This window comes from Anolis sagrei, chromosome 4, assembly GCF_037176765.1.
Source record: "Anolis sagrei isolate rAnoSag1 chromosome 4, rAnoSag1.mat, whole genome shotgun sequence".
NCBI lineage: Eukaryota > Metazoa > Chordata > Lepidosauria > Squamata > Dactyloidae > Anolis > Anolis sagrei.
Window position 1 is genome coordinate 228,994,130 of NC_090024.1, and position 19,459 is coordinate 229,013,588.

Genomic DNA, 19,459 nt, shown 5'->3' on the forward strand with positions numbered 1-19,459 from the left:
ATTGTCCTCCGACTTCGGGCAGCAAAATGTCTCAGGCGGCCCTTGATATGTGCAAGTCTAGGCAAACCCAGGTGAGCTGTGTCCTTTCGCCTCTCTCTCTCTCTCTCTCTCTCTCTGTCACTCACTCATTCCCCCCAGCCTTGGTTTTGCTCCTCCCCCCTTCTCTTCTCTTCCCCTCCTCCCTCCAGACAAAGGCGCAGCCCATCGAAATCACGCGGCTAAGCCAAACTCTTCTCTTTGCTTTTTCTTTTCTCAGCCCGGAAGGAGACCTCCGACCGGCTTCTTCTTGCAAGGCGGGCTTTGGAGCGGGATCATGCCGGGGCGCTTCCTCCGTGCGGCTCCTCTCCTCTGCCTGCAAGCCCTCTTCCTGGGGCTTTCCTTGGGCGCCGGCCTCTATTTCCAGGAAGGACAGAGCTGCTACAAGCCGCTAAAAGGGAAAGCGGCCTCTCTCCGGTAAGGAAAAGAACCCGCCCTTGAGGAGAAGGACGGGATATGTATCCACACTTTAGAATTAATGCAGTTTGATACCACTTTTTCATTATGCTGCTTTGGAGTCATGGAGGTCGCACCCTTTGGCAGGGAAAGAGAAAGATTTCATGTAGACAGCGCCCGGGGAGGTGGCATTCGAAACCATAACTCAGCTCCAAAGCTGTTGCAAAAGTCCTTTGCACTTGGGCAGGTGGGGCGCAGAAGGACGGAAGGAAGGAAGGACCTGCTCTATGCAGCTTGGCTTCACTTGCTTGCTGGCCTGAAATGACCTTGTCACTAGAGTGGTTCAGAAGAGCCAAGGGCCATGGCCTCCCCCTGAGGCTGAGAGAGAGGGACTTGCCCTTAGGTTTCCTGGTCTCTAGAGGCCTAGGGTGCATCTACACCAGGCCTGGGCAAGCTTGGGCCCTCCGGGTGTTTTGGACTTCAACTCCCACCATTCCTAACAGCCTCAGGCCCCTTCCTTTTCCCCCTCAGCCGCTTAAGCGGCTGAGGGGGAAAAGGAAAGGGCCTGAGGCTGTTAGGAATGGTGGGAGTTGAAGTCCAAAACACCCGGAGGGCCCAAGATAGCCCAGGCCGAATCTACACAAATCTATTTACTTCCAAAGAAGTCTTAATCATCTATTACATGGGGGCAGGGAATTTCCCAATGGAGCAAATATCAGGTCATATTTGGATTGAGGAGGCCAAGATTTGATAATTGGTTCCAATTTAAGAGATACATCTACACCAGGTATGGGCAAACCCAAGCCCGGGAGCAAATGCGGCCCTTGGGGTATTTTCTCAGCCCCCCTCTTTCTCACCATCCTATCCTTCCTTCCCTCTTTCCTTACTTCTTCCTTCCTTCCCTCTCTCTTTCTCCTTTCCTCCTTCCTTCCTTCCTTCCTTCCCTTTTGTCTTTCCTCCCCTCTTTCTCCTTTTCTCCCTCTCTCTTTCTCCTTCCTTCCTACCTACCTTCCCTTTTTGTCTTTCCTTCCCTCTTTTCTCTTTCCCCCTCTCTTTTTCTCCTTCTTTCCCTTTTGTCTTTCCTTCCTTCTCTCTCCCTCTCTCTTTCTCCTCCCTTCCTTCCTTCCTCCCTTCCTCCCTCCCTCCCTTCCTCCCTCCCTCCCTTCCTTCCTTCCATCCCTTTTTGTCTTTCCTTCCTTCTCTTTCTCCCTCTCTCTCGTTCTCCTTCCTTCCTCCCTCCCTCCCTCCCTCCCTCTCTTCCCTTTTTGTCTTTCCTTCCTTCTCTCTTTCTCCCTCTCTCTCTTTCTCCTCCCTCCCTCTCTCCCTCCCTTCCTTCCCTTTTTGTCTTTCCTTCCTTCTCTCTTTCTCCCTCTCTCTCTTTCTCCTCCCTCCCTCCCTCCCTCCCTCCCTCCCTTCCCTTTTTGTCTTTCCTTCCTTCTCTCTTTCTCCCTCTCTCTCTTTCTCCTTCCTCCCTCCCTTCCTTCCTTCCTACCTTCCCTTTTTGTCTTTCCTTCCCTCTTTTCTTTTTCCCCCTCTCTTTTTCTTCTTCCTTCCCTTTTGTCTTTCCTTCCTTCTCTCTTTCTCCCTCTCTCTCTTTCTCCTTCCTTCCTTCCTCCCTCCCTTCCTTCCTTCCTTCCTTCCTCCCTCCCTTCCTTCCTCCCTTCCCTTTTTGTCTTTCCTTCCTTCTCTCTTTCTCCCTCTCTCTCTTTCTCCTCCCTCCCTCCCTTCCCTTTTTGTCTTTCCTTCCTTCTCTCTTTCTCCCTCTCTCTCTTTCTCCTTCCTTCCTTCCTCCCTCCCTCCCTCCCTCCCTCCCTTCCCTTTTTGTCTTTCCTTCCTTCTCTCTTTCTCCCTCTCTCTCTTTCTCCTTCCTCCCTCCCTTCCTTCCTTCCTACCTTCCCTTTTTGTCTTTCCTTCCCTCTTTTCTTTTTCCCCCTCTCTTTTTCTTCTTCCTTCCCTTTTGTCTTTCCTTCCTTCTCTCTTTCTCCCTCTCTCTCTTTCTCCTTCCTTCCTCCCTCCCTTCCTTCCTTCCTTCCTTCCTCCCTCCCTTCCTTCCTCCCTTCCCTTTTTGTCTTTCCTTCCTTCTCTCTTTCTCCCTCTCTCTCTTTCTCCTCCCTCCCTCCCTTCCCTTTTTGTCTTTCCTTCCTTCTCTTTCTCCCTCTCTCTCTTTCTCCCTCTCTCTCTTTCTCCTCCCTCCCTCCCTTCCCTTTTTGTCTTTCCTTCCTTCTCTCTTTCTCCCTCTCTCTCTTTCTCCTTCCTTCCTCCCTTCCTTCCTTCCTACCTTCCCTTTTTGTCTTTCCTTCCCTCTTTTCTTTTTCCCCCTCTCTTTTTCTTCTTCCTTCCCTTTTGTCTTTCCTTCCTTCTCTCTTTCTCCCTCTCTCTCTTTCTCCTTCCTTCCTCCCTCCCTTCCTTCCTTCCTTCCTCCCTCCCTTCCTTCCTCCCTTCCCTTTTTGTCTTTCCTTCCTTCTCTCTTTCTCCCTCTCTCTCTTTCTCCTCCCTCCCTCCCTTCCCTTTTTGTCTTTCCTTCCTTCTCTTTCTCCCTCTCTCTCTTTCTCCCTCTCTCTCTTTCTCCTCCCTCCCTCCCTTCCCTTTTTGTCTTTCCTTCCTTCTCTCTTTCTCCCTCTCTCTCTTTCTCCTTCCTTCCTCCCTTCCTTCCTTCCTTCCTACCTTCCCTTTTTGTCTTTCCTTCCCTCTTTTCTTTTTCCCCCTCTCTTTTTCTTCTTCCTTCCCTTTTGTCTTTCCTTCCTTCTCTCTTTCTCCCTCTCTCTCTTTCTCCTTCCTCCCTCCCTCCCTTCCTTCCTTCCTTCCTTCCTTCCTTCCTCCCTCCCTTCCTTCCTCCCTTCCCTTTTTGTCTTTCCTTCCTTCTCTCTTTCTCCCTCTCTCTCTTTCTCCTTCCTTCCTTCCTTTTTCAGTGTCCACTGATTCGTGTCATTCACCACCGAGAGACTGCTGATGTTTTTGGTGCATGAGAGGGAGGTATTGGCGTAAACTGAAGACTATGTGGTGTCAAACTGCATTTGATGCACCCATCTAAGACGGAACCCTTATTGGATTTCCTTGGGTAGATTTGTTCAGCGATGTAGTTTGCTTTGGGCACATCCACACAGCAGAATTAATGCAGTTTGACCCCACTTTAACTGCCACAGCTCAATGCTGTGGCATCATGGAAGTTGTTATAAAAGGTCTTTAGCCTTCTTTGCTAAAGAATTTTGGTGCCTCTCCAAACTATGGCTCCCAGGCTTGCACAGCATCCTATGATAAGTTCACTTTAAGAATTGCCATAAGTTGAAAATGACTTGAAGGCACACAATAACAATCTCCCCATCTTCAGTTCATTTGGAAGTGCTGACATGGTCCAAATAGCTGCCTTTCAAACCATTCTAAGCATTTCCTGGGACAGTTGTGCAAGAAGCCGGTCAAATTCCTGCTTTGGGGGAAATCACATGAGAATGAATCGGCCTCCAAAGTGATCACATGGTTGCTGAGGGGGAAAAGGTTAAGTTTGCAAGAGCAGTCATGTGATTCCCAGGCAAGAAAGGTCAAACTATGCCAGACCAGACTTCATGTTTGAGGGCAACTCCTAGTTTTTTTAATTGTTAGTAATGATATGGGCTCGTGGCTGGTCTAGAGAATTAAAAGGTCTCCATCTTTAAATTAGACTACTGGTGGTGCAGTAGTCTAATCTCAGTTAAACCACTGAGCTGCTGAACTTGCTGACCGAAAGGTTGGCAGTTCAAAACTGGGGAGTGGAGTGAGCTCCTGCTGTTAGCCCCAGCTTCTCCCAACCCAGCAGTTCAAAAACATGCAGATGTGAGTAGATCAATAGGTACCGCTTCTGCAGGAAGGTAGTGGCACTCCATGCAGTCATGCAGGCCACATGACCTTGGAGGTGTCTATGGACAACACCAACTCTTCAGATAAGAAATGGAGATGAGCACTACTCACCAGAGTTGGACACAACTACACCTAATGTCAGGGGAAACCTTTTCTTTTCCCAGGCTGTTCCCCTCTATTGTTTATAGATATCCTGCACTTTCTCCAAAAATGAAACACAAGAACTTGACTTATAATAATAATAATATAATAACACTTTATTTGTACCCCGCGGCCATCTCCCCAAGGGACTCGGTGCGGCTTACATGAGGCCGAGCCCAAACATAACAATACAGGCAATAATCACAACAATACTAGCAATTAAAATAAAACATAAACGATAAACATATAACATTATCAATAAGACAGCATACAGTTAAACTGTGGAAAGGCCAAATGTAAAAATTAAAATTGGAATAATGCTGAGACTTCCAAATGTTTAAAAAGATACAAATAGAAACACATTCAGTTATATTATTACCACATGATGAAACAGATTATCATCTTAAAGCATAACCACACAAGGAACAATTTAAAACCACAAATATAGTTAAGATCTCCTATTTAAGGTGGCAGTAGTTTGCCGAAATCTGAAAAAGAAAGGAAGACAGGTAGACTAAAAAAAAGTGTCCTGGTTAGTAAGTATGGTAGCATATTAGGGTAGCTGTTTTGGCCACATAGCAAATACCAGTAATGCCCAGAATCCACAGCATGCAATATCTTTATGCATTTAATACAGGATTCAAGCTTTTGTAGCTCCATTGGTTTCTTCATCAAGCAAAAATGTTTCAAATCTTATAGGAAAAGGAGAAAATGATTATATTAGAATCAAAGTCCTCCATTTTGTCAATATATTTTTGTTGTTGCCAGTTAAGATTGTTAGGGACATCCATATAGGCAGTAGCTAATCCTTTCTTTGACTCTATGGACTCTGGCAAACAAAGAGTCATGAAATCCAGGAAATAAATTGTAAATTCCTTTAGCAACAGAAAACAGCAACTTCCTTTAAAATCCAGGGTGTTTCTTTGCTTGGTGTGGCTTCCAGCTCCTTTCTTAGACAGAGATCATTGAACTACTCAAGAAGCCTTTGTATGGTTTCATATCGAAAACTGTTTCATGCTATATAGAGAAATAGATACAGTGCTCTTCCACAGAATATCAAGGCAGATAATCCACAATGGGCCTCATCACACTAGAGGAAAATCCACTTAAAATCCAGTTTCTGCTTCCTGCAGAATTCTGGGATTTGTAGTTTAAGGAAGAGCCTTTAACAGCCTCACTAAACTACAAACCCCAGAATTCTGCAGGAGGCAGAAACATTATTTTAAGTTGATTTTTTCTCTCTAGTGTGATGAATATCTGCTTTGAACTGGGTTATCTGAATCCACACTGCCATAGAATCCAGTTCAGTGTGGGTTTTATACAACTGTGTGGAAGGGGCCACAGTCTCAATTAAAAAAGCATTGTTGGAGGTACAAACCTCAGAGCCTAGTTCTAGTCCCTTGACTCCCACTTCTTTTGGATTTTCCTGTTGCAGCTAAAATGTGATATCCTCAAATCAAGAAAGCCTACTAGGGGCAGCTGTGTGAATATGGCATCTTGGTGTCCATTGGAAGGAGCTCCATGGACTGGGAACAGCCACTGAAAAATCCCTTTCATTGTATGTGCCACTGAAAAGTAGTGGAAAAGAAAAAAAAAGGGGGGGGGGTGTCTCTCCTCTGAACAGCATAAAATTTGTGCAGATATGGTGCTGTAACACCAGTCTGTAGAAGGCACCAGCTTTGGGGAAGGATAGGCCAATATACAAGACTGGGGTGTGGGCAAGCAGGGAAATAATGTTCCCTAGGTGACCTTAGCTAATCCTTTGCTTTTACTGTAACCTTCTTTGCAGAGTTGTTGTGAGACTAAAATGGGAAGGAGAGAACCATGCATGCCGCATTCTGCTTGCAAGGTTTCATATAAATGAGAGGAGATATGATAGCCATGTATAAATATGTGAGAGGAAGCCACAGGGAGGAGGGAGCAAGCTTGTTTTCTGCTTCCTTGGAGACTAGGACGCGGAACAATGGCTTCAAACTACAAGAGAGGAGATTCCATCTGAACATTAGGAAGAACTTCCTGACTGTGAGAGCCGTTCAGCAGTGGAACTCTCTGCCCCGGAGTGTGCTGGAGGCTCCTTCTTTGGAAGCTTTTAAGCAGAGGCTGGATGGCCATTTGTCAGGGGTGATTTGAATGCAATATTCCTGCTTCTTGGCAGGGGGTTGGACTGGATGGCCCATGAGGTCTCTTCCAACTCTTTGATTCTATGATTCTATGAAATGAAATAAATAACGAATGAGACCCAATAACAACGACGACGACGACGACTCTGGCACAAACCAGTGAAGGTGGTACCAGTGGGGATTGGCACACTGGGTGCAGTGCCTAAAGACCTTGGCCTGCACTTAAACACAATTGGCACTGACAAAATTACCATCTGCCAGCTGCAGAAGACCTCCTTACTGGGATCTGCACGCATTATTCACCGATACATCACACAGACCTAGACACTTGGGAAGTGTTCCAACGTGTGATCCAATACAACAGTAATCTTGACTGCTGTGATCTTGACTGATGTGGACTCATCTTGTTGTGTTTCTAATAATAATAATAATAATAATAATAATAATAATAATAATAATATGCCACTTTATCTTCCTGGAGAGACTCAGAGCTGATTACAGTACATATAAGGTAAACATTCAGTGCCTTTTTACATACAATACACAAATAAGGTTAAGGCCTTCCCCTCTCATTTCCAGCATCTGAAGGCAATGCTCAACTTCCAGTCATGGGGAGGTGCTGTTGTTTTATTTTTCATGCCAAAGGAAAATAAAAAATCTGATCATTTTGCTGGTATGTTTGCCTTTTACCTTCCCGCCGAGGTGGTACTTATTGATCTGCTCACATTGCATGATTTCGAACTGCTAGGTTGGCAGAAGCTAGGACTGACAGTCAAGACCTCGCCCTGACTCGTGGCTTCAAACTGCTGACCTTCTGGTCAGCAGCCTTTACTCATTCCTCTTTAAATGTTGAATAAAGATTTAATCTGTGCTGTCTTTTTCTTCCACCGCACAGAACCTACCCTCGTCCCCATGAATATTTGGACATTGCTGAGCTGCCCAAGACCTGGGACTGGAGGAATGTAGATGGGGTCAATTACGTGAGCACTACCCGGAACCAGCACATCCCTCAGTATTGTGGGTCCTGTTGGGCTCATGGCAGCACCAGCGCTTTGGCAGGTATGGCAAGTGGGCTGGGACTGATTTTGGTCTTGCTCCAGGATTAGTAAATGTGCACAACCTTCTGGAATGCATCAAAGGGAAGGCCTGGGCTTTCTTTCCTTGATTCTTCCCTGTGTGCCAATTCTCCTTTGGTATTGCCTTGGTTCATTTATTGTTGTTTGCCCTGTTGAACTGGATAAGCATTTGCCAAGATCCTAGATGAGCTACTTTGTCACGGAAATAACTTTGTGTGTAGCTCAGGGCTGTATCATATGACACTATTATTTTAGCTGTTATTCCACTTCACCTACAATTCAATGGGAAATCCTGAAATTTGCAGTTTAAGAAGGTGTAGTTAGGGGTTTCAGGCAGAAAGCTCTTGGGCCTCATTATACTACAAATCCCAGAATTCTACAGAATGTTGTCATGGCCGTTCAAGTGAAGTAATAGCGCAATAACAGTGTAGTGTGATAGGGATCTAAGTAGCATCTCTCAGCCCAGCCACAGCAGGATGTTTTCCTCTGTGATCAGGACACAAAGTTAAGATCCCTTAGTGGTCCTCTTGACACAGGATCCTGGTTGCAAGTCCTCCCCTTCCAGAGATCACTTGCTGGAGAGATGGTGGTGGAAATGCCAGTTTGCTGCATCCCAATAGACAGGAGAACAGAGCACTGTTCTCAGAGCAGCTGCTGCCTGGTAAACCAGGATTGGGGAATTGTGATGATCTTTCCAGGAGCCCCCGGTGGCACAATGGGTTAAACTTGTGCCAGCAGGACTGATCAACCGATAGGTTGGTGGTTCAAATCTGGGAAGCAGGGTAAGCTCCTGTCTGTTGAGCTCTAGCTTCTCATGCAGGGACATGAGAGAAGCCTCCCATAGGATGGGAGTCTTCCCTGGGCAACGTCTTCCCTGGGCAATGTCCTTGCAGACAACCAATTCTGTCACACCAGAAGCGACTTGCAGTTCCTCAAGTCACCGCTCACATGAAAAAAAAGATTCTCTACACTACATGAAAGTCACGATTGTGAATACGAACCAGTCACAAAAGTAAAGCTCTGGGTTATACATTTCTAATTGCAATCATGAATTCCAGACATAGATATCTGGAGAAAGGGTTGCTCAATTCCTCAACCTCAATGAATTTGGTAGCCATAACTATGGACATTATTATCTCCAGCCAGTTTACATTATGCATCTGAACATTGCCACAGTCTGGAAATGGCGATTTTATGGTCTGTAACTCAATGCCATGTGACCTCTGGAGACTCTGAAAAATGTAATCCCAAAGATTAAAATTAAGGTTAAAAATTATGATAGGAAGTTCTGCCAATAACTCATTTTGAGAAAAAAGTGACATAACCGTGGTAAGTGATTGAAGCCATAGAGGACTTTAGTGAGAGAAGAGCTGCGATTTGGAAAAAGGGGAAGGAAATGATGAAGTAAACATAATGCAAGCATCTGCTCAATTAGCAGAAGTGGGCAGATGTTGTTGTTTTCTTTGTTGCATCTACTTCTTTTTTTCACTACCTCTGTGGTTTACTAATCAGTAGCAAAGTAATTGTGTGGGGGGTAGCAATATGTTAGCTTCCACCCCACAAGTCACCCATTTTGGCTGCAGTCCTACATCCCTTCAACACAGCATAAATATCAACATAGGAATATATGCCACACTAGCATTATGCAAACCCAGTACAGAATACCAGCACTGTGGAATGTACATTTGTATATGGACCCTGTTACATAATGTGCAATTCATAGTAATTAAGTATGTGAATGGGGATGGTAGCATAAGATGTCAAATAATTCCTTTGCATGTACAGCACAATATATGCATACAATATCACTAACAAGATGCCACTCTGTATAACCAAATACAAAGGATTCAGGGATCGGAGAAATTACTTTTTGAACTACAAATCCCAGAATCCTACAACCAACATGGTGCATGTCCCTATTAACTTGTGAGAGTTGAGATCCAGTAAAGCAAATTCTTTCATTTATGGGGGTGGGATGGACATAGATCGTAAAATTGCCGAGTTGGAAGAGATCCAAGGGTCATCCAGTCCACCCCCTGCCATGAAGGAACATCCAATCAAAACACTCCTGACAGATGGCCACTCAGCCTCTGCTTAAAAACCTCCACAGATGAAAGCTGGGTATAAATAGAGTAAATAAAAAAATACATATGGCCCAGATATATTTTGGCTTGTCATACCAGATTTGGCACATGGAGTGCTGGTTACTCATTGGTGTCCCTAGTTGCATATTTATTTCAGTTACATCCCTTGTTTTCTCGAGGTATCTTCAAAACAGGAACTCTTGGCCAAAGTACAAAACTTGCACAATATGGTAGCACACTGTTTATCTGTTTAACTTTTCTTTACTTTTTTAATTGTCTCCACTTGTCTTGACAGATTAATTTGCTTCAAATTATTTCCATTTGTGCCTCAGATCGCATCAATATCAAGAAGAAAGGTGCCTGGCCCTCTGCTTACCTCTCTGTTCAGCATGTCATTGACTGTGGCAATGCAGGATCCTGTGAAGGAGGAGACGACAGCGCTGTCTGGCAGTATGCGCATGAACACGGCATCCCAGATGAGACCTGCAACAATTACCAAGCAAAAGACCAGCGTACGTGAAGTCAAAGCAAGGGCTACTCTCTCCTCCTTTTTCCTACCCAAAGCTGGTTGTACAGGCAGGAAAGAAATTCAGATGTCTTCGTTTGTTTGTAGTAGTCTATGCAAATAAATCCCACTGTCTATGCTTACTGGTAGAGACAGCATGGTGGAATGGTTTGGGAACTGGAACTCTGGAGAGATGAGCAGGTCATAACAGTAAAATAAGAACAACACTCAAAAACAGGGGAATTTCAGACAAAAAACAATCAGGGCCAGCTAATCACCACCCAACAAACGATTTCCCAGGCATTAAGAAGCCAGACCTTGAAACTGCTAGGCCATTAAATGCTAATCAAGGTGGCGAATTGCAACATTCATACCTACCTCAAAAAGTCAAGAGTTCTTTCTCCCATCCTGGACATCATTCCACAGATATATAAACCCCATTTTCCTAGTTTCCAACAGACCTCACAACCTCTGAGGATGCCTGCCATAGATGCGGGCGAAACGTCACGAGAGAATGCTTCTGGAACATGGCCACACAGCCCAGAATACTCACAACAACCCATATCTGAGCAAGGTTTGCCCTTGTCTTTCTCTGAGGCAGAGAGTGTGTGACTTGCTCAAGGTTACCCGGCGGATTTTCATGGCTGAGTGGGTTTCTAACTCAGGATTTCCAGAGTCCAAATCCAAGGACCATTTTGCTGGGATCAAAGAACCTCCACGTTTGCCTCTGTGGATGAATGACAGGGACTTACTGGTGGTGGCTCACCATATGGAAGTTTGTATTTAAGGAAGCCAAGCAGGTTCCATGTTTTCTCATTTTTGGATTTTGTTTTTGTCGTGTCAGGAGCAAGTTGCTTCTGGTGTGAGAGAATTGGCTGCCTGTAAGGACATTGCCCAGGGGACGCCTGGATGATTTGATTTTTTTTTATCATCCTTGTGGGAGGCTTCTCTCATGTCCCCGCATGAGGAGCTGGAGCTGATAGAGGGAGCTCATCCTCCTCTCCCCGAATTCGAACCTGCAATTCATTTTTGGATGAGAAACTTCCATACTGGAAGGTGTTTTATAACTAAATGTGTTCTGGTTTTTGTTTGTTTTCTTGGTTTGATAAAATGTAGCTGTATACTTTTAAATTTGTGTGTTATATTTGTTTTGCTTCTCTCTAGTGTACGATGATAAGGAGCAGAAACAATATAAAATAACATAACACTACAGCAGTGGTTCTCAACCTTTCTAATGCCACAACCCCTTAATATAGTTCTTCATGTTGTGGTGACCCCCAACCATACAATTACTTTTGTTGCTTCTTCATAACTCTGACTTTGCTACTGTTATGAATTGTAATGTAAATATATGATATGCAGGATGTATTTTCATTCACTGGACCAAATTTGGCACAAATACCCAATAAGCCCAAATTTGAATACTGGTGGGATTGGGTGGGATTAATTTTGTCATTTTGGAGTTGTAGTTTCTGGGATTTGTAGTTAACCTACAACCAGAAAGCATTCTGAACTCCACCAGCAATGGAATTGAACCAAACTTGGCACAAAGAAATCCCATGACTAACAGAAAATACTGGAAGAATCTGGTGGGCATTGACCTTGAGTTCGGGAGTTGTAGTTCACCTACATTCAGAAAGCACTGTGGACTCAAACTATGATGGATCTGGACCAGACTTGGCACAAATACTCAATATGCCCAAATGTGAATACTGGTGGAGTTTGGGGAAAATAGATCTTTATATTTGGGAGTTGTAGTTACTGGGATTTATAGTTCACCTACAATCAAAAAGGATTCTGAACCCCATCGATGATAGAATTGGGTCAAACTTCCCACAAAGAATCCCCATGACTAATAGGAAATACTGTGTTTTCTGATGGACTTTGGTGACCCCTCTGACACCACTTTGTAACCCCCCCAGGGATCTCTACCCCCAGGTTGAGAAACAGTGCACTACAGTATCCTCTATATGAGGCATGGGCAAACTTTGACCCTCCAGGTGTTTTGGACTTCAGCTCCCACAATTCCTAACAGCTGGTGGGCTGTTAAGAATAGTGGGATTTGAAGTCCAACACACCTGGAGGGCCAAAGTTTGCCAATGCCTGCTCTGTACAGTGAACTTTCCTTCCCAATTTGTTCTCACAAGATGGACTGCATACTGTCTGATACACTTTTCTTGTTTATTTTGCAGCATGCCAGAAGTTCAATCAATGTGGCACATGCGTTACTTTTGGACAATGTCACATAGTAAAGAACTACACTCTCTGGAAAGTTGGAGATTATGGAATGGTCTCAGGACGAGAGAAAATGATGGCAGAAATCTATGAGAATGGTCCCATCAGGTAAAGCCATGGCCAGTGGCATAATGTGACTATGATCTGTTTCTTTTTGCATTTCTTTAAGAAAATATCCTAAAATAAACCAGTTTCCTGGGAATAAGCCCCACTGAATTTACACAAAGGGGATTGCACTGAAGACCCTATGGAAGTTGTGGCGTAATGTAAAATAAACAATGTGTAGTTCACATTTGATCAGCCTACACACTACCTTGCCAGAGAAAGAAAATATGCCATACAGGTGAACATTAAAGAGCAAGTAGTTTACTCTTCTTAATTCAGAACAACATATGCACAATTTCATTAGTTGCATCAACTCATATATTGTCCTTTCATGAGAAGCTTAAAATAGTCTTTCTTTTGTCCATGTTGGATATACTCCTTCAGCAGCTTAGGAAGCAAGAGTATACTCCAAACTCTCTCATTCTCTGCTTCTCTCTTCAAACTGTCTCTGCACCTGTGTAGCTTAAGCCTGAACAAAAATGTAAGAGTATCCAAAAGTCCCAGGCTTAGTCATCTCCCTGGGCATTGCCTGACCAATCAGCTTCATGCATCTTATTTTATAATTGACACACACACACATTAATTGATTCTTTGCATGCTCTAACAGAAGTGTCACTTGGTCTCATTGAAATACCTGTCACAGAATTTACTCATACTGTGCATGTTTTGCATAAGATAAAATAATATTCTTTAGAGCACTACATTGAAAACTGTTGAACTCTGAGCAGATAATTGATGTTTAAATTAATATGTGATATCATTTAAAACAGTTGTGGGATTATGGCCACTCAGAAGCTGGATGACTACACTGGAGGACTGTATGCAGAATACCACCCTTCTCCTTTTATAAACCACATCGTCTCTGTTGCCGGCTGGGGAGTGGAAAATGGAACAGAATACTGGATTGTACGCAACTCTTGGGGCGAGCCCTGGGTGAGCATCAAAAAAAGAACAGGAAGAAAAATCCCTTGACGTCACTCTCTCCTTCCTTTCTAAAGACTTGTGATAGATGAGCAATGTTTACATTATAAAGTCTGGATGTTGTTCTTGAACTCATAAGACTACATCTGGTGTCCTGTTAGTGACATACACAGGCATAAGGGAATGTGGCTTTATTGGGTTGTTGCAAAAGCTGGTATTCCTTCCTCCCTCCCTCCCTCCACAATAACCAAAGCCCTTCCAAGTCTCCTGTAGTTCCCCAATGGCCATTTCATGGCTGGTGGAGGGTGTTGTGGATTGGATGCACATCGGTCAGCAGTTCTAATCTGGGGAGTAGGGTGAGCCCCTGCCTGTCAGCTCCAGCTTCTCATGCAGGGACATGAGAGAAGCCTCCCACAGGATGGTAACACAGTCTGTGAAAGTCTTATCTTACCAGCTTCTTTCTTTTAGTGCAAAAATATTGCATTTCATAATATCATAGTATTTGAGCTTTTTTGAGAAGTTACCACACTGCGCGACTTGTGTGTGCTTCTCATTCCACATTTTGCTTGTTAGTGTCCTTTTATTTTCTTGGAGACACATTTTGCTGGACAAACTGTCCATCGAAATCTGTCACTGTTCCAGGGACCCATATGCTATGTTGGGATGCAGTCCCCACTCACATAGTTTAAGCATGTTGTATCACTTTGTATTCAACATGCTTAAACTGTGTGTATAACTTTGCATTGTATAACTTTGCATTGGAGCCCCCAATGGAACAATGGGTTAAACCCTTGTGCCAGTAGGACTGCTGACTGAAAGATAGGCAGTTCAAATCCAGGGAGCGGGGTGAGCTCCCATCTGTCAGCTCCGGCTCCCTATGCAGGAATATGAGAGAAGCCTCCAACAGGATTGTAAAAAATCCGGGTGTCCCCTGGGCAATGTCCTTGCAGACAGCCAATTTTCTCACACCAGAAGCAACTTGCACTTTCTCAAGTCGCTTCTGACTCAAAAAAACAAAAAAAACCCAAAAAAACCCTTTGCATGCTATATATAAAGGAACTTGAAAAAATCGTGCCATAGGCATGTTAATTAGGAGGTTTGTGGACTTACAATTCGAATCTTTTCTGAACTTTAAATGACATTCAAACCTACTGTGCCTATATAACTAATACAACTTAATCTTTTGCAGGGTGAGAGAGGCTGGCTTAGGATTGTGACAAGTGCATATAAAGGGGGGAAAGGAGAAGACTACAATCTCGCCATTGAATCGCAATGTAATTATGGAGACCCTATTCTTCCATGAGCCTATCCTGCCTTCTGTTTGGGATCATGGTTTGGACTGCAAGGACTTCTCCAGCCAGTTGATTCTTCTTTTCAAAGGGATGAGGTGACTTACTGCAATATCATTTAATGAAGGACTTATGGAATTTGGAACCTAATTCAGACTTTATATCTTTCTTTGTCATTATTGTTTTTTTCATATATGTGTGTGATTTTTTTTTAAAAAAATCAGGGCTATTTTTGAAACAACCAAATTAATTACTTGTACTGATTGCACTGTGAAAGAGCACGAAAGCACCTTTCTGAACCTCAGTGAATTGTAATAAATGTCTTTGTAGTGAAATCTCAAACTCCAGGATTAAGGGGGCTTTGAGGGAGAAGACTTGTGCATATGGGGGGTGGGATCTATTATATTTATAATCCCTTGTTCTTTGGATCTGAGCTGTGTTTCAGGCTGAGATCAATTTTAAGATGCCTATAACCTTTAAGCTGGAGCCAGAGCCCCTGTGCTTTTGTAATTCTTTCCTCCCTGCATACTTAGTTCAAGAGACTAGCCTTTCTTCAGCAATTGTCAATATATTACTGTTGTCTCCTTCACACTTTTTATTGAGTTGCTGTGTCTGATGAAGGAGGCAGAGGACAAGATGAAAAGTGGAGAAATCTCTGGATTTTCTTGTGTCTGTCAAGTAAAACCAGATCTCTTCCTTGTGCCGCCTGGAGTCAGAATGGATGTAACTTCCTATATATCTTTCAATCCATGTATTGAGCTTCTCTTTCCATGCTATTTTAAATGAAAGAAGTTTTATGCACACTTACCTTGAATTTATACTGTTTCCTATGCTCAAAATGACCCCAAAGGTTCTTTGTGGCAAATAGGAGCTTTGTAGGAGTTGGTGGCTTCTCAGTGGGGAAAGGGTGGAGCCCCCTGTGGTGCAATGGGTTAAACCCTTGTACCAACAGGACTGCTGACCAAAAGGTTGGCAGTTCGAATCTGGGGAGTAGGGTGAGCTCCTGTCTGTCAGCTCTAACTTCTCATGCGGGGACAGGAGAGAAGCCTCCCATAGGATGGTAAAACATCCAGGCGTCCCCTGGGCAACATCCTTGCAGATGGCCAATTCTCTCACAGCAGAAGTGACTTGCACTTTCTCAAGTTGCTCCTAACATAATAAAAAAGTGGGGAAAGGGTGACAGCAAGAACAGACTATACCGACCTCCTGTCCCATTGTCCTAATTCCCACTTGCAGCCTGCAGACATTTTGGAAATAAGTTTTTTTTTTCCATGTCTGTGAGCGACTTGAGAAACTGCAAGTTGCTTCTGGTGTGAGAGAATTGGCTGTCTGCAAGGATGTTGCCCACGGGATGCCCAGATATGTTTTGATGTTTTACTATCCTTGTAGGAGGCTTCTCTCATGTCCCCTTATGGGGAGCTGGAGCTGACAGAGGGAGCTCATCTGCACTCTCCCCAGATTGGAACCTTCGACCTGTTGATCTTCAGTCCTGCTGGCACAAGGGTTTAACCCACTTCACCCCCGGGGCTCCTTGGGAATTAATTAAGTTGGCAACAACTTAATGAACAAGGGATGCAGAAATACTTCTGAAGTAATGTTTTGTTTGGGTCCATCAGAAGCATGACAAGGCACAGAACGGAGAAACTGTAATGTAGTGCAGACTAGTGGTGACACCCCATACTTACAAGAAAGGTTTGCCATTGCCATCACGTGTGTTGTCTCTTCATTTCAACGCCCAGATGCAACTCTTAATTAAATCAGCTTGGCACAGGGCAACTCCAAGGTACTTATCTGGCTTCTGCAGCCTTCATTCCACCCTCCCAGTCTCCACACATATCTGAACCTATCTAGTTCCAGAGGCCGTAGCAGGCAGCTGACCCCTAAATTGGGTGCTTGCATCTTTTATTAAATGTACCAGAAGGCCAGCATTCCTCAACCCAGGCATTGCTTCCACATAGCAATCCCTTTTCTGTTCCTCATTTGCAGAAAGCAATCTCTCAAGGAAGGGGAAAGCAGCTTCTATAATCCATCAATACACATAATTCCTAGGAAGTCTGTGCAACTTTGGCATGTTCCAAGCCTAACTATGTTTCCAAACTAAACAATTTTTCCCTGATAAAGACAAGGGTTGGCAAACAACTGGAAGGACATAATTGATGGCTAGTGTACACTTTTATTGTGCGGCAATGACAGATCTGGAGCTTTTCTGGATTGTACCTTGGTATCCTGGTGCAGTAGAAAATCCTGCTTCATTTCCCATCCCTGAGGTTGGAGGAGGACCTGTATTGCTGCCAAAGATCTTGCTTTGAGGCCATCAGCTAAATTTTCACTGGACATTGGTATCCACTCAGATTATGTTTTAAGACATACAGCCTGCCATAGCCTAATCAACATAAACCTGCTTGTCTTCTGTGTGTTGTCTAAGAACAGATTGCATGGGCAGTTTATGGCACCTTCCTCACCAACCTACCTTTTCCCAATCAAGTGCCTTTTATTATACTCATCTAACCATGCTGGCAAGGGCTGATGGGAGTTGTATTCCAAAATATCTTACAGGCTGCTGGTCTAGACTGCTGAAGACATTTTAAATTTTGCTCGCAATTTTGTGCCTGATGGTTGTATGTATGAGGTAATAAATATAGTGCTTGACAGTGAAGGCTGGCATTTTTTCCTTACGGACTAACATGAATGATTTTGTTTTCTGTGTTACTTTGAAATGATACATTTGACCCCTCATAACCATGGTTTCTGCATCCATAAAAATATATACTTTTTTAATTCTACAACGTAAAGCTTGATTTGCCATTTTATACCAGGGACAGTATTTTACTGCCAATATATATTTATGGGACTTGATCATCCATTGCTTTTGGCCTCCTGGAACCAAATTCCACTGTATTTCATCTTCTTTTTGACTAATTAGTATTCCATTAGTATTCCATCCTTCTTCCAATACTGAGCCTCAAGGCACTTTAAAAAAATTAAATCCCTTCCTTCAACAAGCTTGAGATAGTGCAAACCACTCCTTCCCAGTGGCCATGGTGGCACAAGGGGTGAAATGCATGAGTCGGAAGAACAGGTCAGCGGTTTGAATCTGGGGAGAACGGATTGAGCTCCTTCTGTCAGCTCCAGCTCCCCATGCGGGGACATGAGAGAAGCCTCCCACAAGAATGGTAAACATCAAACATCCGGGTGTCCCCTGGGCAACATCCTTGCAGATAGCCAATTCTCTCACACTAGAAGCGATTTGCACTTTTTAAAGCTTCTCCTGACACAAAAAAAGGGCCCATGCTGGTCAATGAATTCTGGAGCTCTTTTCCAAAGAAGTAATGTTTCTAAATTCTGACAGGCAGAAGACCATCCTTCTTGAATAATAATAATAAATATTATTTAATGTTATTGTTTGTTGTATGTATTTATTTTGCTTTACTGTAATTTTTGGGCTTGGCCTCATGTTAACCACCCCGAGTCCCTTCGGGGAGATGGTGGTGACACACACACACACACACACACACACACACCAAATAGTACTTTGTGGACTGCTACAAAATTGAAGTTTCCTTGTGCTACAACTTTCTCCTCATGAGTGCAAGTGACTTGTCCTTGATTGTTTGCAATTTTTGGGAGCTGGAGGCAGGTGTTTTGTAATCAGAAGCACAGAGACAGCCTTATTTTCTAAGAATCTAATTTTCAAAAGGTATTGTAGCTGAATATTTATTCATATCTCTATCAACCCCAGAAATGGAGAACTGTGGCCTTTCTCTGCACTCACACACACATGTATATCTTTTTGTTTTTGTTTGCAACTCAGTATATGCCATCAAAGGCTTAATCCTTCTCACCTGCTGCTGCTTGTCAAACTCTTTTGAGATGGAGGACTTTCAACATGATGTCAAGGAACAGGTGATGAAAAAGCAACACTGTTTTCGTGAGACTTACCTTTCTCCCCCATTCACTTCTGCTTCATCAAAGTGAAATGCATACCATGACTTTTTCTAACAAACCTTAGGAATTGTTAAATTGTTACAATACCTTCTCTGCCTTTAGAATTCCAGTTCCAGATGAAGTTGAATTGTAACTAACTGGCTATTTGTTGGGGATACTTTAATTTTGCTTTTTCTACATGGTGAAGGGTTGGACTGGATGGCCTTCATAGTCTCTTCCAACTCTATGATTCAATGATTCCTATTGGCCATGCTGGCTGGGATTGGCCCTCTCCACAGCCATCTTGCTTGAATTGCCCAGTCGGCTCTTGCAAGGTATCTAACAAAAGCCTGCTGGCATAATATTTGCCTAGACTGTGGTTTTTGGCATGTTTGCATAAATATATAGGATTGCCGAATCTCAAGCATCCAATATTAGAGAATTAGAGTTTTAGCCAATAACAATGCTTTCCATGTCTGAGTGTTACTGAATATAACAATGGGTGCCTTGCATGTCCTGAGTGACTGAATACAACTTTAAAGGAGTTATCCAAAGTGCTAACTCCCATTGGTTCAGCAATCTGGATTCACTGCCTCTCTGATACGGAAGCTATCAGGTGTTTTCTTTGCACCATCAAAGCACTCCCAACAGATGGCCATCCTAACTCTATTTAAAATTCTCCAAGGAAGAAGTGCCACCACAATTCCAGGCAGTGTATTCTACTATTAAACAGCTCATAGATTAGGATGACGCAGATAGTTCTAAAGCATATTCTTTCAGACTCCATAACTTTCTA

General features: G+C 43.5%; 1 protein-coding gene across 1 annotated transcript; it reads left to right on the forward strand.

The window, feature by feature from the left end:
• The first annotated feature begins 176 nt into the window (after window positions 1-176).
• On the forward strand, window positions 177-17,395 carry LOC132773089 (cathepsin Z-like). Its single transcript, XM_060772030.2, has 6 exons — window positions 177-453; window positions 7,420-7,583; window positions 10,017-10,196; window positions 12,382-12,532; window positions 13,300-13,462; window positions 14,640-17,395. Exons 1-6 carry the CDS (start codon window positions 314-316, stop codon window positions 14,751-14,753), a joined length of 912 nt encoding a protein of 303 aa, XP_060628013.2. The 5' UTR covers window positions 177-313; the 3' UTR covers window positions 14,754-17,395.
• Window positions 17,396-19,459: the final 2,064 nt, after the last annotated feature.